This window comes from Dama dama, chromosome 14 (assembly GCF_033118175.1).
Source record: "Dama dama isolate Ldn47 chromosome 14, ASM3311817v1, whole genome shotgun sequence".
In the NCBI taxonomy this organism is placed as follows: Eukaryota; Metazoa; Chordata; class Mammalia; order Artiodactyla; family Cervidae; genus Dama; species Dama dama.
The window spans coordinates 19,802,888-19,822,886 of NC_083694.1; the positions used below are offsets into that span (position 1 = coordinate 19,802,888).

Here is a 19,999-nt window from a genome sequence, read left to right on the forward strand (position 1 = left end):
TCCTGCTCAGCCCTCCTCCTGCAGCACCTCTGGTCCTGAGGGACCCTGCAGAGAGGGTGTGGGTTTCCCAAATGTGCTCATTCTCCCCGTCTACCGAAGGGTGGGCCCATGCTGAACAGCTCGGTGAAGCGTGCCTCTGGCCGAGATAAACACAATTTCCATTGTCATTTTGAAACCATACGGTGAGCTTTGTCTTTTAATATTCTTTAAATAAGGATAGTTGTTAACCTAGGAATTGTGTCCTCCAGGTAGTTTCACTTTAATCACATACTAGGGACTCTTTGATGGGTTTGTTTAGACTGCAAAGCTTGCTTCCATCCTGTGTTTGAGAGAAATTCGAGTCGCGCTGCAACCACAAGTCGGTTTCAGTGGTTGTCACTGGTTTCGTTTCTTTTCTAACCTCCGGTAGGTTAGAACGGCTCTGCGCTGTGACCACCACCTTACTGCCAGATGGGCTTGGTGGCCTCAACTCTTCATAAACTCTCCCTGTTGACCTCTTCCCCACAGGCTCTAGATTGCCTTCCTGTTCTTCTCTCTTCTGGAATACCCGTGTGTAGGGTGGGGAACATCATTGACCCATGCCTCTTGTTTCTTCACCTGTTAAGATGAAGAAGATGCTGGCTTCCTAGGGTTGCAAAGGACTGACCATGACCTGTGTAAAGAGGTCCCAAACCCTGCCTCTGACACTTGGTGGACCTTCCTTGCAGGGTACCTATTAATCACTGATTCCCAAACACCATTGATTTTAAGGTGCACCCTTATTTTATGTGCCCTGAAGAAAGAAACATCACTGACAATTGACTATAACATGCCACTGGTTATGAGATATTAAAAAGATATTTTAGAGGTATTCCGATGTGGTTAAAAGTAACCCTCTGGGAGCCACTCCCACCAGCCCAGATGTCTCAGGACCTCCATCTCATTCATTTCTGTGTAACTTTCCCTCAGAGGATCTGTTTCTGTGGCTCACTCGGATTGCTCCTTAGGTGATTTTTGCCACCCAAGAGGGTGGGAACAGAGGCTGGCAGGGCTGGTAGTCTAGCAGGCCCATCACTGTCTAATCCTAACATAGGAAGGCCTTGAGAATTTTGGCTTTGCGGATAAGATCTCAGATATCTTAGATAACATCCAAGACCTTTTAGGGTCTGGTCCCTCCTTGCTTAGCATTCTGCCCCCAACTGAATCCTCTCATGAAAATCACACTCCAGCCAGATCACAAAGGCAACCTACTTTGCCTTTACCCAAAGGGGCTGTTTATTTTCCTGCCGTCAGGCCTTTGTTTATGTTGTTTCTTCCACTTAGAGAGCCATCTTTTAACACCTTTAAGGATCCTTCGAGGTTTAGTGAGTGCCATCCTCTTATGAAACCTTCTTTGATGTTCCTCGTCATATTTAATTAGCTCTTCCTCGGCACTCTCACAGTCCTGATACTCATCTCTATCTCAGCCTCTTTTCTTTTGCTGTAGGTAAAATCTAGCTGTGTCCTGATCTGTCTTCTTCATCAGTTGGTGACCTACTTCAGAACGAGAACCCACTTGGACTTAGCTATGTTCTTATAGCTGATTGTTTTTGCTCAACCAATACTTAATAAATGAATGAGGGTTTCCCTTTAGAGAATAAGACTAAGTCACCAGAAGAAAGATCTATGAGTTGAAAGCATTAAGACCAGGAGATGTGGAGAGATGGAAATCTTACCTCCGTTATCAGGGAAACCATGCCTGATGGATCTTGTTCCTATGCTAAAGGCAATACCAGGCCTTTCAGAACCACCCAGTTCCTGTTTCCAGTTTTGCAGATAAGAGTGAAAATGATGGTGATAATGATGATGATGAAAGCTAACCCTCAGCAGGTACACACTGTGTGCCAAGCATAGTTTTAAATATTTTACATGTGTGCACGTATTTCCTTCTCACAAGTAACCCTGTATAGTTCATTCGAGTATTTTCCTGCAACATCTGAGGACATGGCTATAACTATTTCTATCAGTGATGTCTTATTGAAAGTCAGGCTTTTAGGTATAAGTAATAGAAGCCCTAAATAGAGACCATTTAGGAAATGGAGAGCATGACTTTTCCTGCCCTCTTGAAAAGTGACATAGAACATCCCTGAAAGGGTGGTGACTTTCCTCTCCTGGCAGGAATTCTATTCCAAGAAGCTCCGCATTCTTTTCCTCCAGAAGGCACTATATTTATGAATCCTTTTCTACAACCCTGGGTCTTTTTTCTTGTTTTTAACACATTCTGCTTTTATCTCTGCAGGTAGTTGATACAAATATTGTGATCTCTCAAGTCTCCTGGTCTTCATCTTGAACTGCCATCATTTCTTTGCAAAACTTTTCTAAATTTGATTGATAGGAGATTCATCTTGTCTCTTGAAAATTGATTCGGTAACGCAGGATGGTGTTGTCTAATGAGCATAGGCTTGAGAGCCAGACAGATCCAATAAGTAAAAGAAAGAGAATAAGTAAAAGGGAATTGCACCAGAACAATCTCAGAGGCTGAAAGGGAAAAGGGAGCTTCAAAGGCAAGAAGTCCTATGCCAGGCCGATGGAAGTTGTTAAAATGTGCTCTTGTCTGGGTGAGCCACCTGGCTGTCTCAAACTGCCTCATGGACATTTCAGCTGCTTCCTGCTGAGGGGCTTCCCAGGTGGTGCTAGTGGTAAAGAACCTGCCTACCAGTGCAGGAGACATAGACTCGGGCTTGATCCCTGGGTCAGGAAGATCCCCTGGAGGAGGAAATGGCAACCTACTCCAGTATTCTTGCCTGGAGAATTCCATGGACAGGGGAGCCTGGCAGCCTACAGTCCATGGGGGTGCAAAGAGTCTGATACAACTGAAGCGACTTAACACACACTGCTGAATTCAGATCTTGGCTCTGCCATCGTGGCTTAGTGGCTGGGCTACAACCCCAGCACTTAAGCTGATCTGTTTTTTCACTTGTCATGAAGAAGATGAGCCCTGCCCCCTAGGGTCGTGGAGGATGGGTGATGATGTGCAAAGAAATTCCCAGTGTAGCTGCTTCTGGCACTTAACAGGCTTGCTTTGTAGGCAGTTATTATGCATTGAATCTCAAGCACCACTGATTTCACAATGCACCGTAATTTCATATGGATCCCTAGGTTGAGAAGATCCCCTGAAGTAGGAAATGGCAACCCACTCCAGTATTCTTGAGAATCCCTTGGACAGAGGAGCGTGGCAGGCTACAGTCCTTGGGGTCGCAGAGTCAGACATGCCTGAAGCAACAGTCCGTAATTTCATATGCCAGTTAGAGCTCTCATTGCCAATTAATTAATTGTAACATGCCATTGTTTCTAAGAGGGCGTTGGGATTTCAGAGGTATTAGAATATGAAAAATACCTAGCATCAGGGAAGTCACATTCATGTTTGTGGATTGGAAGAGTAGCGGTCCATGTGTATATAGCAGAGCGCTCTGTTCTAGAAACACATTGAAAATAAAATTAAGAGGGGGCGTGATATCTGCCCTCAGGAAACGTATCTATTTAATAAATTTTCAGAGCCTCTGACTGGTAATAGCCACCTCAGGCACCAGAAACAGGAGATCTGCATCCTGGATTCCTCCCAGCTGGAGTGTCTGGCTAGGCATGCTCAGTGCATTAATATCCAGTTTTCTTTTTCATTCTTTTTTTTTTTTTTTTGACATCTCAGGGTGTTGCTAGTTGTTTCAAAGGGCCTGTACATTTCTAGGGAAATTTTTTTTGAAATGATTTTAACTGATCTCTCTGAATATGCATATGAGTTATGTAATACTCGCCTCTTTATCTTTCTGGGCCCTAAAGGCTGAAACCCAACAAAGGTTGGGGTGCGGATGGGGGAGGATGTTGTTCATAAAAGGCTAATATGCTGAGGGGGCTTCCGGGCAGCTTGTCTCTGGGCCGCGCTCGGCCCCTTCTCTCAGGTTCCTTGTCTCATCGCCTCCCCTGTTGAGAGGCTCTATTGAGAAGGTAGCCAGGATGTTTGGACCTCATCTAACTTTCATGACCAGGAACCAGCCACAGCGGTTTCTTCACTGCCAGGCAATTTATTTATTTATTACTTATTATTTTATTATATATATATATAATTATAAATATATATATAATTATATATAATATAATATATATTATATATAATATATAATAATATAATAATTATTATATTATTCTAACATTTTTAAAGACTTTTTTTTTTTTTAATGCAGACCATTTTTAAAAGTTTTATTGAATTGGTTACAGTATTCTTCTTCTTTTTCTTTTTTATTTTTTTCTAAGTTCTGGATTTTTGGCCATGAGGCATGTGAGATCTTAGCTCTCTGACCAGGGACCCAACCCACAACCCCTGCATTAGAAGGCGAAGTCTTAACCACTGGACTGCTGGGGAAGTCCCAGGCAATTCATTTAGCAACAGACATCAGCAACAAAATGCCATTACAGGGTAGAAGTCTCCCAGAGGAGGATGGGTGGGAAGAATGGGAGAGGGTGGTGGGAAGTTACTGCAAAGGGTTTGAGGAGGAAATGAAAACGGAGGAGGTGTTGTCCGAGAGGACAGGCCGCACTTGGGCAGCAGCAGCTGTCAATAGAGGAAGGTTCTCTCTGTTTGACGCAGCATCCTGGCTTTCCTGGAGCCACTGAGTCAAACCACTTCACTGGCGTGAGAGGACAGTGCTGTCCAAAGGGAATCGAGTTTACTGGGCTTAGGGTCTGTTAGGGGGCTTCCCTGGTGCCTCACTGGTAAAGAATCTGCCTACAATGCAGGAGACCCTGGGTTGGGAAGATCCCTGGGTTAGGAAGTTTCCCTGGAGGACGGCATGGCAACCCATTCCAGTATTCTTGCCTGGAGAATTCCATGGACAGAGGAGCCTGGTGGGCTGCAGTCCATAGGGTCACACAGAGGTGGACACAGCAGCTGCAGCAGGGGCTGTTGGAAGGAGGGGAATGCCTTCTGGTGCCCACAAAGTTCTTCTCTGTGGACCAACCCCTTCCCTTCTTTCTCAGAAATGAGCCCTTGGATTTGGTTCTGCCTGATAAGCCAGAAATGTGGGGCTTAGATGTCCCCTTTAATCACAACAACTTGAGGAACTTAAAGCAAATGGAAAATGCTTTCTGGATGTTGCAAAGCCCAGACCTTCTGAAAATAGTTCAGATGCATTTCCAGCCTCCTCGGGCAGCTGTTTGCTCTCACACTGGCATGCGGCATGCATCTCTGTCCACAGGAGAGAGTGTGGCTCTTCCTTCAGGCCTTCCTCGCGGCCTCCACGTGGCTCAGTAGAAAGCAGCATGTTCCTGAGGAAGAGACACGGTGTTTTGGAAAGGAGGGTCACGAGGCAACCATGAGCCTGAGTAACACTCGGGCTGCTTTTTTGGAGATGTTAGTTTCAGGAAGCCCTGTAGCATCTTTCCAGTCTCAAGGAGGAAAAAGAAAAATGTTGTGACTTTGACCTTGGCTCAGTTCATTTGGCTTTCCCTATCTAACCCACACCACACTGACAGATTCCACATCTGTCTTGACAAGCGTGTTCACAAATAACTGCTCATTCATAACTTCAGGCTGTTGTCACAGCCCTTGTCTGTTACTCCAGCATGTGAATGAGAAGGCAGAGTTTGGTTTTAAGAGAGACATTGATCTCAGAGGAAGAACTGTCTACACGAGGAGACAGTAGTTTTTCATGCATTTTAAGGTCACTAAAATATACTATTGGCCATAAATGGGAATTTTCTAAGAACTATAACCTAATTTTTAAGTTTTGGAGTCATTTCAGTATTGGGAATTTAGTACTTCTTAGACCAAATTCAACTAAGGTTATCCTCTCTAGATCATATGTAGCAATAACTTTATTATTCCTTCCATTGGTGGGGGGGTTTTCTTCTTATGGGATTATTTATTTCCCTCTCTGGGCCCCTCAGGTGGCTCAGTGGTAAAAAATCTGCTTGCCAGTGCAGGAGACCTAGGTTCAATCCCTGGGTTGGACGATCCCTTGAAGAAGAAAACAGCAGCCCACTCCAGTGTTCTTGCCTGGATAATCCCATGGAAGAGGAGTCTGGTGGGCTACAGCCCATGGAGTTGCAAAGAGTCGGACACTACTTAGTGACTGAGCACACAGCACATTTCCTGATCCGTTGGCTTCATCTCGTTTTCACTTCTGTTTTGACAGCTTAATGACTATGCCATTGAAGTTGTTCTTTCCTTGTAGTAAACTCCTATCATTAAGTTGCTAGCTGAGAAAGGCCAAAAAAAGAAAGAAAAATGGGTGGGTGACTTAACTCTGATTCGACTTTAGAAGGAGGGAAAAAAAAAAAGAAAGAAAATCACAGACTGAGGACATGTCTTTACAGAAGATGGATGATCTGGTAAAGGAATTGCCTACTTGGACGTCTGTCAGGGCTTTCTAGAAGAAGGGTTTCCACATCCAAGCTTGCATCTTAGCATCTGGCTCCGGAAGTTAAGGAGAGAGAAGCAGCTTTTACCCAGAAGTAGCTGGGCAGAACCAAAGGAGAATGATGGCTATCACCTAAGGTTCTCAGGCAGCAGTTCTCACTCAAACTTTAGGTTGTTTAGTGTGTTAGTGGAGTTTGCTGTTCATATGTGTGAACTCAGTCCTGAATGGCCACTATTTCACCTACTGTGCATTTCACCTCCATGGAATGAGGTGGCAGCCGCTGGTTTGTCTTGGAGCAAGATATATTTCAGAGGAATTCTGCTGTCAGAAAGCATCACCATCAACCATGAAACTGTGTATAGGGTCAGGTCTAGTCTCATTAATTCTTTGGCAGGTGTACCCGGATTCTAGAAAGAGGGTCTTGAGCCAAACTGACCCTGAGTCATTAGACATTGGGGATCAGCAGTTTGTAAGAAACCTTTGCTGGGAATCCTCTGAGAGGAATAGAAACTCCCTGTCATCTCGTGCTGGGAGAGATAATGGTGCCCACTTCTGGAACTGTTGTCATCATGAGAGATATCTGTGTAGAGAACGTTTGTGTGGAGGCTGGGGAGGGGTTGAGGCAGGGACTAATTTGATGTGGAGTTTACTGCAGCATTTTTGCTGCTCCTGCTAAGTCACTCAGATGTGACTCTTTGTGACCCTATGGAGCCCGCCAGGCTTCTCTGCCCACGGGATTCTCCAGGCAAGAATACTGGGGTGGGTTGCCACGCCCTCCTCTAGGGGATCTTCCTGACCCAGGAATGGAACCTGAGTCTCTTGCATCCCCTGCATTGGCGGGCAGGTTCTTAATCACTAGCACCACCTGGGAAGCCCATTTTTAGTGACATGTAATTCTGCTTGAGATGTCATTGCAGCAAGAATGTCTTTCTCTCTGGCTAAGAGACACTTTCACGCTACATAAAAAGACTAATTACCCAGAACAGACAACCCTTATGAGAGGATCGTTTCTCTGTGATCCACCTGATTGGGTTGTTTTGAGGACAAATGAACTTTTTGTAAAAAGCCTTTCTAACCTCTAGGTCACAAAGGCTATACTAGTGTTTCTTGAATTCTACCAAGCAAAGGGATCGCCTGGAGTGCTAGGTGTGGATTCCCAGAACTTTGTCTCCTACCCTCCATCCAAATTATTATTCAATAGTTTTAATTTTTGGTTTTTTTTTTCTTGGCCATGTCTTGTGGTTTGAGGGATTTTAGTTCCCCACCAGGGATCTAACTGGGGTCCTCAGTCTTGAGCTCTCATTGTCCTAATCACTGGACCACCATGGAGTTACCAAGATGATTATTCTTTAATTTCAAGGTGAGCTCCAGGTAACTGCCTCTTGACGAGATGGCCAGGTGATCTTCAAGTAGGTAGCTCAGAAGCACACTTTGGAAACCCTGTGTGTTTAAGTTTGATTGCTTTATTTCTTAGTTGTGTCGTCACAGGCAAAAAGGAGTCCTAGCACTTTTATAGTTAGTTTCATTGTCTTTTAGTTATTTTATAAATTATGCAAAATTTTAATTCCAGGACTGTTTCTATCTTCTGACTTACCTGAGCCATGCTCCCCCATTATCCATGAGTATTATCCAGGGACTTCTTAAAATGATTGTATCTCTAAGACTATTCATGTCTCAGATTTTCCCTAGGGTTTCACATTTTAAAAAGCATTTCACATGGACCCCAAACCTTATTAATAGAAAAAGTTTACCTGTATTATAGTGTGACTTCAAACACATAGATCTTGAAAATTGATTAAAAAAACCCAAAACTAACAGTTACTTTCTTTGGCGTAAATCACCCTTATTTGCATCACTTATATCTCCATCTGATTCATGGTCTTAACTTCTGAGGCCCTGGATCAGCACCAGAGCACCCTGTTCTTTATGGAGGTGGTTTAGTCGCTCAGTCCTGTCCGACTCTTTGCAACCCTATAGTCTGTAGATTGCCAGGCTCCTCTGTCCATGGGATTTTTTTCAGGCAAGAATACTGGAGTGAGTCGCCATTTCTTTTTCCAGGGGGATCTTCCCAACCTAGGGATCGAACCCATGACTCTTGCATCACAGATTCTTTAACAACTGAGCCACTAGTGAAGCTCACCCTGTTCTTTGGCCGTGCTTAAAAACAAAACAAAATAAACAAAACAAGACAAAAAGGGGAGGGAGGAAAGAAAGGATTTTAATGCTGTACTTGATAGCAGAGCGAGAGTAAACCAAAGGTGCATACTTGAGGACTGCTTGTTGGACATGACAGATGACGACAGTTAGCTTGCCTGTTCTCTCATAGACTTCCTTTGACCTGGGTGATCAGGGGTGAGTTCAGGGATCTGGATTCCATTAACAGAATCAGTATCCCTCTGCAGCACCACACAGCCACTGGCCTGAAGAAGGTGCTATTTCCCAGGAAAAGGAGTGAAATCCCCCCAGAAATGCACAGGGCCCTCGTGTGAAGAGAATGTGCTGCTGACCCAGCCACACTCTGCATGCCCTGCCTGTCTCTGGTTCTGTTCCTTGAGATTTTTATCGCAGAGAGCTTTCAGCATCTCTTTTTAGAGGTCAGATCTGAATGAGAAGATATTGTGTGCCTTGCTGATGTTGTGACATAGTTTCTACCCTGTCTGTAGCTTCCTATCTTTGCTGACGGGTGATGGGAGGGAATTTTCTCTTGGGCTGTAGAGCTGTAGAGAGGGCTCTGAAAATAAACACCGTGGTTGCTTGTGGGTGAGAACATGTGTGAGCAGATGTCAGCTGGTAGCAGCGTATGGTGGCGACGTGAGAGCAATGTGTTTCCGAGGCCTGGGTTTTGGGCCTTCATCTTCTGGGCCATTCAGGCTGGGCACCTCCCGCATCTCAATTAAAGAGGGTTTTGACTGGCAGGTGTAATCCCCACAAGTGTGAAAATGTGTCCCTGGGATCTTGTTAGGGGGCTGAATGTTGGAGGTGGTAAGTTATAGGGCATGGAAAAAAATTTTCTTTATCTGCTTTAGAATTGAGAGAGAAACATAAAAATCTGGCCAAAAGAAAAGGGGGGCGGGGAGGGGGAAGTCCACAAGATCTGTATGTTTTGTCCAAAGAAATCTTCAAGTCATTTATGAATAGTGGTCATGCTACTTTTAGAAGACATGCCCTAGGTGAATGGAAGGTGCATGGACGGCTTTAAATTGATATAAGGAGCTGGGATGGAAGTCTGTTCATTCAGATCTGGAAGGCCATCGGGAATTCACCTATCAGATATGTTAGATAACTGATATTATGATATCCCAGAGCACTTTTTATTTGTCAGTTTCTTTTAAATATCTCATTTTAATCTTTCACAAACCCTCAGGAATAGCATGATGTCAGTTTCATTTTATAGCAACAGTGGCTTAGGTGCATCGAGGCATTTGTTCAAAGATTCCAGGAGACTGATGACAGAGCAGGGGTGTCCATCTACATCATCTCATGCAAAAATCTGACATTTAGTACGCATACAAGGTCTTTAAAGAAAGCAGAGTTCAGAATTTCAGGATGTCAAAAAGTATCATGGAAGATGCATATAATCCAGTCCAAGGAGGTCTAGATTTTTAAATTGTCACTAAGTAGCCCTAAACCAGTATATACTTGAATTTTTGATCCCTGATGTAGGAGTTTTCATGTGTGAATTAGAAATGGTAACAGGTGGTTTTAAGAAAACTGACATCGAGGCCAACCAAATGAAAATCCCTCTTAAGAGGGAGGCTGTCTTTTGTTCAAAAGGTCAGGGCCTTTCCCATTCATCTTTAATATAAGTCAAGGTATTTATGTGACTGTTTCAGTATATAAATTGTACACTGTCATTTTAACACTAGAATGTGTTAAGGGGAATGCTATATTCAGGAGCCTGATTGCTGGTTAAGGCATGTCAAAAGGCCTGGGGTGAGAATTCACAATCCCCCAGACTTGCTTACCCTGTGGTCCCCTGGCCCTGAGCAGCGGGGCCCTTCTGCTTCTGGGGGAATGATAAATACATGCATTGAGTCCCTCTTCTGCATTGAATCTTTGTATAGCTCTGTATAGGCATCTCCTCAGTAAAATAGCTAATGACTGTGCTTTTTAAAACTCCTAGCTGTCTGCCCAGTTGTTACAACACCCTCTGGCTCAGTGGGCAGCTTGTGCTCCAGACAGTCCCAGGTTTTCTGTGGGTACCTTGGTGAGTACACTCGTCTGCTTTATATACCTCATTTGACGTAGTGATAGCCGGTCCATCTGTAGTGTTTGTCTCCTGGGTGGGGGGGACTTGTCAGAGGCAAAAGAGAATTCTGAAGTGCAGCCTCGTAGCTGGACAGTCACACAGGTGCCCCCAATCTTGTAGTCAGAGTGTCTATCCAAAAAATATTCATGAATGCTTTGAAGTACTCTGATGACTTGATTGTAATATGGGGAAGGATGGATTGTGGGTCTATGAGATATGTGATCCAGGGCTTCCCAAGTGATTTGATAGATTGATCTCTTGACTCCCTGGGAGGATACTCTGTGGGGGGGATTGTATGGCCAGAATGTCAAGGGTTCTTTATTTTGTTCTCTTATTTGAGCCTGTGTTCTTATTTCTGACACACAGTAATGGCTCAGTGAATGTTTCTGGTACTGAACTGGAAGGGAAGAAGGAGACTTTTCTCTCCTTTGAAGTTCTAGAGGGAGGACAGTGGGAAATGTATGCTGATCATTGTTTGTGGCCTTCATACGGTCATTAATGGGTTGTATGAGAGAAGGGGCTGATTACAGTTAAGGCTTCAGTTGGCTGAACCTGAGAGCTTGCCACTGAGCCCTGATCCTCAGGGCAAGTGCAGGCCCCTCAGAGCCTAACCCCGTGTGATAGGCTGGGGTGGGGGGGAGGTCACCAAAGCTGGAAGGCTCACCCCTTTCTGATTTGAAACATTAATAAATCAGCCAGCTTTTATCGTCTGCTGAGCCGTGAGACCAGAGCAAAGAACAGGTCTTAGGTGATCGTGACACTCAAACACTCTGGCCCAGGTGGTACCCTGATCCACGCTCAGGGAGGCAGGAAGTGGACTTCTCGTCCTGGCATTGGTTCCCTCTACACTTTTGAGGCCCTGAGGAAGCATGAATTACATGGATTCTAAATTCAAGTGGAGATCCCAAATAAAGACAGGAGAAATGTTTTTGTTTCCCCAATAGATGTCTGCACTCCCTGGGTTATCCTGATGTGCACTTTACCACGCCTAACCTTGAAAGTGTTAGTCACTCCGTCATGCCTGACTCTTTGTGACCCCATGAACTGCAGCCCATCAGGCTCCTCTGTCCATGGGATTTTCCAGGCAAGAATACTGGAGTGGATTGCCATTTCCTTCTCTAGAGGATCTTCCTGACCCAGGGGAAGATCTGGGTCTCCTGCACTGCAGGCAGATTCTTTACCAACTGAGCTACTAAGTTTGCTCCTTAGGAATCAAGGAATCAAGAAATGAAATAGTTTATTTACGGTGACCTAAGCTGGGCTTTCCTCAAAAACAAAACTGATTCCACTGAGAATGTATATTTATTTGCATACAGAAGGCCTCAGAATGGCTAGAAGCTGCCATGTGAATAAAAAGAGTGAATGACTTCAAACATGCTTAAGTTCCCATTTGTAAGGCAGATTGTGTTTGGTTTTCCATCTCTAAATTTGTATTTTATTGTACTGTCTAAACCAAGGAGTTAATTGTCTGATTTTTGTTTGTTTGTTTGTTTCGTCAGCTTGTTGGAAAAGACGAGGGAAAGGGATGAGAGAAGGAAAACATGTGTTGAATTCCAGTCGCCCCACCCCGCCCCCATGTCCCTGGTACTGAAGGCATGTCAGCCTTATCCTCCACACGTTGGTTGGGTGGCGAGGGTGGGATGAAATCCCCATTTTTCAGGGAACTCTGGCTTGGAGAGGTGAATACCTTGTCCTCAGTCATCAAACTAGCAAAGGGAGGAGAAGCAAATTCTGAATTCAGGTCTGGCCCGCGTGCCCTCCACCACCCCACAGAGACCCCAAACTTCTTTTTTTTTACCTTCCTTTTGTTTCCCTTGGGAATCCCATCCCATTATTATTTTATAATTTTCTTACCTACCACTTTGGATTCATTTCCTTTTCATCTTTTCCTCATAGTCAACAAGTGGAGAGGTCTACCCTTCCACTTGTCCTCGGACACGCCTTCTCACTTGGGGTTATTTTTGGTCATTTAATGGCTGCAAGCTTCCCCCTTTCTTTGGTGGAAAAACATTGGAAACCCACCCTGCCCCTCCTGAGTCTGGGAAAATCAGGAGTGTCTCAGAGGGTGTGGCCAGGGAAAGAGATCCTTGTTCAGTGGGAGGCCCTCCTGCCCCACCCAGCTTCCCGCCTGGGAGTCAAGCCTGCAGACCCTTCCAGACCTTTCATGCAAGACTGCTGAGCAGTGGGGCTCTGCAATTTTTTTTTTTTTTTTTTGGTCTCTGTTCTTAGAAATAGTAATTGAGTAAAAATGTAAGTGAGCCGATGCCAGGGGGCAGGCGTCCAGGGTCAGGGTGAATTTCTCCATGCTGACTGTGATTCTGAACACTCGTTAAGTGGAGGCTGGCTGGTGCCAAGCGGCTCGAGGGTCATCCCTGTCACCTTGTGTGAACCGCCTCTCCATTCCAAGGAGATGTTGGGAGTGGCTGCAGGGAGTCGGGGCGGGGGGTGGTGGGGACGCCCGTGGTGCCTCTGGCTTTCCTCCCTCCCTCTCTAACCTGGGTGTAGTTACCACAACGTGTCCTGACACCCATGCTTGGACTGGCAGCGCTGATGCCTCCTCAGTTTTACATCAGATACCCTGGAGGAGGACATCTTCCTTGCTCCTCGCAGCCTATGTGGCTGCTGCATCATTTTTTCCCCCCTTTAAGGTCACTCTCCTCCAAAACGTAGGTTGAGATGAGCTTAGCCTGCCTGAAGGTTTTTCTTCTAAGATAGATGAGTCCAGGAGATAAGCAGTCTGGAGGGTCTCTCCAGGAAGGAATGGGTTAAGAGTCATGAAGGCAAATCCAACTTTGTTTGTTCTTTAAGTATTTGCTGAGCGTGATGCCTTTCGTTAGCATGGTTCAGATTTAAAGGTGGGTTTCTCAGAGCGTGGCCTGCATTTTTTTGGACGTTCCAAAGGGTCATCAAAGCAGATTCCCGGACCTGTCTTGAGTCAGAGTCTCTGGGGCGGGTGGAACTGAGGAGTCTATACCTTTAAAAGGCAGTGCAGGTGCGCCTGTCCCCACTAGGCTGAGGCAGTGGAGGCTCCTATTCTGCCGGTCTGTTTACTCCAAGTCCTTCAGCCTGAAGGATTCAGATCTAGCAGGGCCTCTGTTTGATCAGCTGGTCCTGCAAGTGTGAGACCCCGAATCCATAGCGTGACCACGTTTTCACCCTGTGCTCTCCATGTCCCCAAATGCATACAACGATTGAGTTAGGTCCGTGGTTAATCACGCTGATCCCACATCACCCCTGCTTACCACCCACCACAGAGGGGCTGTGAATGTGCAGGCAGATGACCACGTGGCGGCGGGTGGGTGCCTCCTTGGGAGGTTATGTGTGAGGCTGGATTGGGCAGCGCAGTTTCACAATAAATGTATAATGTGCAAGTGATGTACAATTTACAATGCCGTAGCCAATGTATAATGTTTAATTCGCTGAGGTAGTGTTTGGTCAAAGCACTGCTGACCTCTTCATGGCCTGAAATCTGTTCTGAGACATTCCATGGGGTAAGGATCTCGCCAACAATGGAATGTAAACTCTACTCACTCAGCCCAACTCAGTTCCAAGTAACTGAAGTTTTCTCCTTCCAAATAGTGTTTTGGTCTTTTTTTTCAACCAGAGGTATTCGAGCAGGTGAAAATCTGACCCAGATATTAAACAGAAAAAGTTAATAATAAATGACTTGGTATTTTCTTTGTGCAACCTAGATCTGCTGTTGTTTTGATGTTGTTTTAGAACCATCCAGTATTTTGAATCCAACCACACAGTATGGCTATTCTATAACTACTGTAGTGTTTTTGACAATCAAGATAGAGAATTAGCCAGTCCTTCTATGTGCCGTGTATCACTAAACAAACCAAAAAAAAAAGCATTTTTTAAAATAAACATGCCCAGAAATTGTCTTTGTGCCCCAAGTGATTTCTCTGTTATTTCTACCAGTTTGAGAGCTAGGTTGTTTGCTATGTGGTGAAGAGTAAATATAACAGTGAACTAACACCAGAGGAAGAGGCACTAACTACAGTGGTTACTTTATAGCTGCCCTAGGATTATACTGGTCAGGCTTAATAACCACTGGAAAACAGGAAGTTTATAAAGTCTTAATATTATAAGAACACTCATCACTTTGCAGATTTAAACAATGGGAATAAGCATTTTTCTATTGAAGCAGGAAAAGAATGACTAGTCGTATTCATTCTACTTCCCAGCCAGCCTTCCACTAAAAAAGTCTCTACATGCACTACAAATATAGATCTAGTTGTAAGATAGATGTCTAATGCATGCAGAGATCACAGGAAGACGAAGGTAAATACGAGACATTCTTACGATACAGTCATTCACTCCAGTGTTCATTGTCTCAATGTACTAGGCATCCATCTAGGCACTAGCGATGCCATCAGTGAATAAAACAGAAAACTTTGCCCTTGGGGAACTTCACATTTTGGAGAAAGAAGATAGACAATTAATTAAAAAGATGAGATGAGAATGGTAGAATGTGGTCAATGGGAGGGGGCAGTGGGGAGATGAGTTGCAATTTGATCAGAAATATCCTAGGAGATGAGATTAGAGAGATAATGACAGATGGGTCAGGTGGGGACTTGGAGGCCATTGCCAAGTCTGTGGTTTTTCCTCTGAATCAAATGGGGAGAAGGGTGGTTTTAGCCAAGGGGTTCTGTGGCAAAATTGAGGACAGTGACCAAGGCGGGTGCAGGAAGCCCAGTGAGCTGGTCTTGGCAATGCACTGGGAAGGCACTCAGCACAAGGAAGTTCCAACAACTTGGAACTTCAACAAGACCTCCCTTGTGCTGAGTTCATTCTTTAACAGATAATTTGATAGGCCGGTCACAAATGGGTTCTGTATATAGAATATGTTTTGTTTGTTTGTTTTAAATGGACACTCCTGAATTACTGGCAACCCACCCCCTTCCTTTCTGGAAAGAAGCTACCTTTGCACCTTCTGTGTATGAAAATAACCTCTTGGGTCTCCAATCTTGTGCTGACAAGTGTGGAATGGCCGCTGCTGGAGGCTCTACTTACTAGACTGCTTAGTCTTGGCCACCCTCGATTCATGACCAGGAACACAAGACACTACACTCATAGGTGACCACAGCTGGCCTCTGAGAATGACAAGCTGTCTCTTCCTGTAGGAAGTGGAAAGTCAGACTTGGAAGGCTCTTTGGATCTGTCCAGCTGTGCCTTGTACGTTTGCCTAAACTTTGAAATGAGGTCATAAGCCAGGGAATGTGTAAAACTATGTCTTTTATCAGTCAAAAAGCATTTCTGTTGGACCAGAGTTTGTGTTCCAATTTTTAAGTTTTGAGCAGCAAGACTGTACACTGGGATGTTGGTTCGATTCCTTCATCCATCTGTATAATACACGTCAATCGAGTCTACTGCATTCAGGTGCTGTGTGAGCTCTGCCGATGGATGAGGAATAGAACACAGATCCTGACTTCAGGAGCCTTCGCCTTAGTGAGGAGCTCAGGCAGACCAAACCAGCCCAACCAAACTGAGAAGCTGATACCATGTGGTTGATTATAAGTAAGGGTCTGAGAGGTCAGAAGAATTGATGGACTTGCTCTAGAGAGGTCAAGGATGCCTTCTCAGGGGGAGCTGGTATTTGCTGCTTGAAAAGATGACCTTTGGGAGGATAGTTTGGCAGTCAATCAGTAGCACTAGGAAGTTTTCAGTTTTCATGAAAGGGAAGATTTGCCCTTTCATGTTTTCTCCCTCTTTGAGCTTGTATGACTCCTGTCTTGATGAATCATGAAACATCAGAAGCACTTAATGTAGTCTTTGAAAAATTGAATGTATACCTACAGGAGACCCACTATGAAATAGTAAAGCTGGAGAACAGGGTAAGATCATTACATCAGGTATTTGTTATTCAGAAGACATAATGGACCCTTGGTGTATAAAATCCATTATGCAAGTTCAGAGTCATTAGAGCTTCTTTCCCCTTCTTCTTAAGGGCACATCACAAAGGTTGATCCCTCACTTATATGCTATGGATTTGTGGGTTGGCAGTAGCTCTGCTCCATGACATCTTTCGTTGTGGGATCCAGGCTGAGGGAGCAGCATCTAACCTGGGCATGCTGACCTCCTGGCTGGACCGCAGGAGATGTACAGTTTCCACAACTACATTCCATTGGCCAAGCATGACCTCAATAGGGCCAGAAGGGGTGCAAGAGAAAGATTTGTTTGGCGGTGGGTCTAGAAAAGAGGATTTTGACCAAATGGTATAGTCTACCACAGTGTAAGTGGAGGAGTTGGGGAAAAGAGGATTTCACCCATGTTAAAAACTTTGCATGTTGATGGTATGGCATGGATGGATCCACACTTTTGCTTTCTCCATGGAATTATAAGGAGCTTTATAATGGGTATTTGCTGAATACTTAGTCAGTTGGCTTTGTAAGACAGACATCAGTTTCCTTCTGCTCCACTTTTATTTTATTATTATTTTTAAAGTCTTTGTTGAATTTGTTACAATATTGCTTCTGCTTTATGTTTTGGTTTTTTGGCTATGGGCCATGTGGGATCTTAACTCCCTGACCACGGATGGAACCCACATCCCTGCATTGGAAGGCAGTCTTAGCCATTGGACCGCCAGGGAAGTTCCCTTCATTTTTATATACAACTTATTCCTCCAACCAAAACAAGTTTGTTTGGTGTCAGAGGCACGGTTGGTAGTACTAGGTTTAGGAAGCAAGTCCTGATATGTTATGTGAAATTTATGTGTGTTAGGGAAACTCAGGCTTACCTCCAAAACATGTACTCACATCTCTTCGCCTTAGGGTCTCAGGTTGCCAATATGTTCCTGACATGCCCAGCAGTATCTGGTAAGTGTTCTTCATAATCCAGGTTAAGTTTCTATAAGACTGTAAGTCTGAAGATGCTTAGCTGTAGCTAGAGGTACCATGACTCTCCTATTTCTTATCTCTTTTGTATGAGTTCCACGCCAATTGAATGAGTTAAACTTTGAGTAGTACCATGTGGCTCCCTCAAATTCTATGTTACCTGAGCCTTAGTCTCCTGACAGTGACTGATGAGGTCAAAGGCTTAGTGTCAGGCTCCTTCCTGCTGTGTCCAGTGAGAACACTGCAGAATGATCCCGCCTGGCATGGGGCATCTCCTGTGCCCCTCTCAACCCAGGGGCAGCAGCCATCCTCTCTGAATGCCCCTGAGCATGCTGGGTAACTCCCTGCTTGCAAGTTCCCCATCATCTCGGCAGCCTATTCTTAGTAGCAGCAGATGCTGAGCATCTCCATCCTGCTTTTGGGGTCAGCAGTGGGAAAGAGCAGAAAAAAATGAAAGCATTGTTTTGCACATGGCTGGACATCTGTATTTCTGAATCGCCCTGTTGTGTGGATGATGCAACTGCTGGAGCTGTTTTGCTGAATGTGAACTTTGTCCACCGACTGGACTCTAAATTGGTTTTGGATCCTTGTGAAATCTAAACGGTCAGACCATATTTTTCTAATCTTCAGTTGGACTGTATCTTTGCTCTGAAGTGGAGCTGATTCGTTTGTGTTCACGTCCACGGCAGGGGTTGCTTCTTTGTTTTTCTGCTCTGAGTTGCTTGTTTTCTCAAGGCTGCTATTTACCTCGTCCATTGTGTGTTTTCAGGAGAGCAGGAGGGCAGCTCCCTGTGGTACCGCGGCCACTGTGGCTTCAGGGATGGTTAACTCGAGTGTTATTGTTAGGGAGAGAGCTGACTGGTTTTCAGAAGCTGAATAGGGGAAGCGTCAGGACCAACTCACCCACAGGTATGCTGGTACTATGACAAAAACTTGGACTTCAGATAGCAGAGCACTCAGATCCTCTCCTGCAAGTGCTGACCCTCAGGGCTGTGGTCTCTACTTGGGTGCTCTGCTACTGAGATACTCAACTTCACTGTGTATAATATAAAAATCATAAACTCAGACTGGGGTCCACCTCCAGAAATTCTGATTTGGTTGGTCTGGGGTGGGAGCTGGCACCTTTAGTTTTAAACAGCTTCCCAGGGCATTCTGACGTGCAGCCAGATTTGAGAACCTCTGTTTTTGGGAGTTTATGTAACATTTGCTACTGTGATTTTTGTCTAGCTATCCATGTCCTGTTATGAGTTTCTGCATGAATTTCTGCATGGAAAAAGGCAAAGATCTAGGTGGGCTGTTGATAAATGAAGAGGCTGGATCCTGGCTTTAGTAATAAGAAAATGAATAGTAATGCTATTGATCATTGTTAGTTATTGCATACTTATATAGGCACTGTGCTAATCTTTATATTAGCCCTATAGGATAAACAGGGCTTCCCTGTTAGCGCATCTTGTAAAGAATCCACCCGTAATGAAGGAGACCCCAGTTCGATTCCTGGGTCAAGAAGTTCCCCTGGAGAAGAGATAGGCTACCCATTCCAGTATTCTTGGGCTTCCCTGGTGGCTCAGATGGTAAAAAATCTGCCTGCAATGTGGGAAACCTGGGTTCGATCCCTGACTTGGGAAGATCCCCTGGAGGAGGGCATGACAACTCACTCCAGTATTCTTGCCTGGAGAATCCCCATGAACAGAGGAGCCTGGTGGGCTACAGTCCATGGGGTCACAAAGAGTCAGACACAACTGAATGACTTACACAGCCCAGCACATCATAGGATAAACACTACTGTTATTTTCAGTTTTATAGATGAGGAAACCGAGTCTTACAGACATCATGTAATTTCCCCACAGTCACGTAGATAACAAGTGGCAGAGCCAGAACTTGAACTTGGTCTTTCTGGCTCCAAAGCTCATCGAACTCGGTCACTCCCCTAAGACGATAAACTTAAATATGAACAAGAATATTTGGGGTGAAGGGATGCGATGTCAAGAAAGGAGAATTCACTGAGTGAAAATAATATGTTACTATATTTAAGGGAGATCGTTCTTTTCTGAAGAAGGAAGAAAAAAAAAGATATATTTGGATGGCTTTCTTATTTTCTTTTGAAGCCAATATTTGTCTCCTCCAAACCTATGGAAATTCAGAGTGAGCAGCAGAACCCAATGACTTAAATGACAATGTTGGAATTAGGCAGTGGCTTCTGAGTTTAGCTCGTCTTTACCTCCTGTATTCCCCGTTTGAGGAACGACAATGGTTGCTTCTTATCCAAACTTGTACACTGTATGGTATCCTTAAGTGATTCTCTTGTCCACACCGGGTAATTACTGGAGTGTGCAAGGTAAAATCCTGGCGTTTTTCATTTTTTTCCTCCCTATATAAGAACAACTTTTTTTTTTTTTTTTTCAGGCTAGTAAATCTGAGTTCTTAAACTACTCCATTAATCCTTCAATGCCCTTTAAAAGTTCAGAATGGTACCAGACCAAGGCCCTGGAAATTCCATCTCCAGCTCTTGGCTACCCTATGTATACCCATACATGTGAAAG

The 19,999-nt window shown here is 44.6% G+C and overlaps 1 protein-coding gene across 3 annotated transcripts in view; it reads left to right on the forward strand.

Moving 5' to 3' along the window:
• Positions 1-19,999, forward strand: part of TGFB2 (transforming growth factor beta 2) — a 91,866-nt gene that overhangs the window by 6,716 nt on the left and 65,151 nt on the right. For 2 of the 3 annotated variants that reach the window (XM_061160051.1, XM_061160049.1), the window contains exon 2: positions 10,495-10,578. The exons of the other annotated variant lie outside the window; for it this stretch is intronic. In XM_061160051.1, the coding sequence (XP_061016034.1) occupies positions 10,495-10,578 (84 nt within the window). The remainder of the gene's footprint in view (positions 1-10,494; positions 10,579-19,999) is intronic. 3 annotated transcript variants of the gene reach the window in all.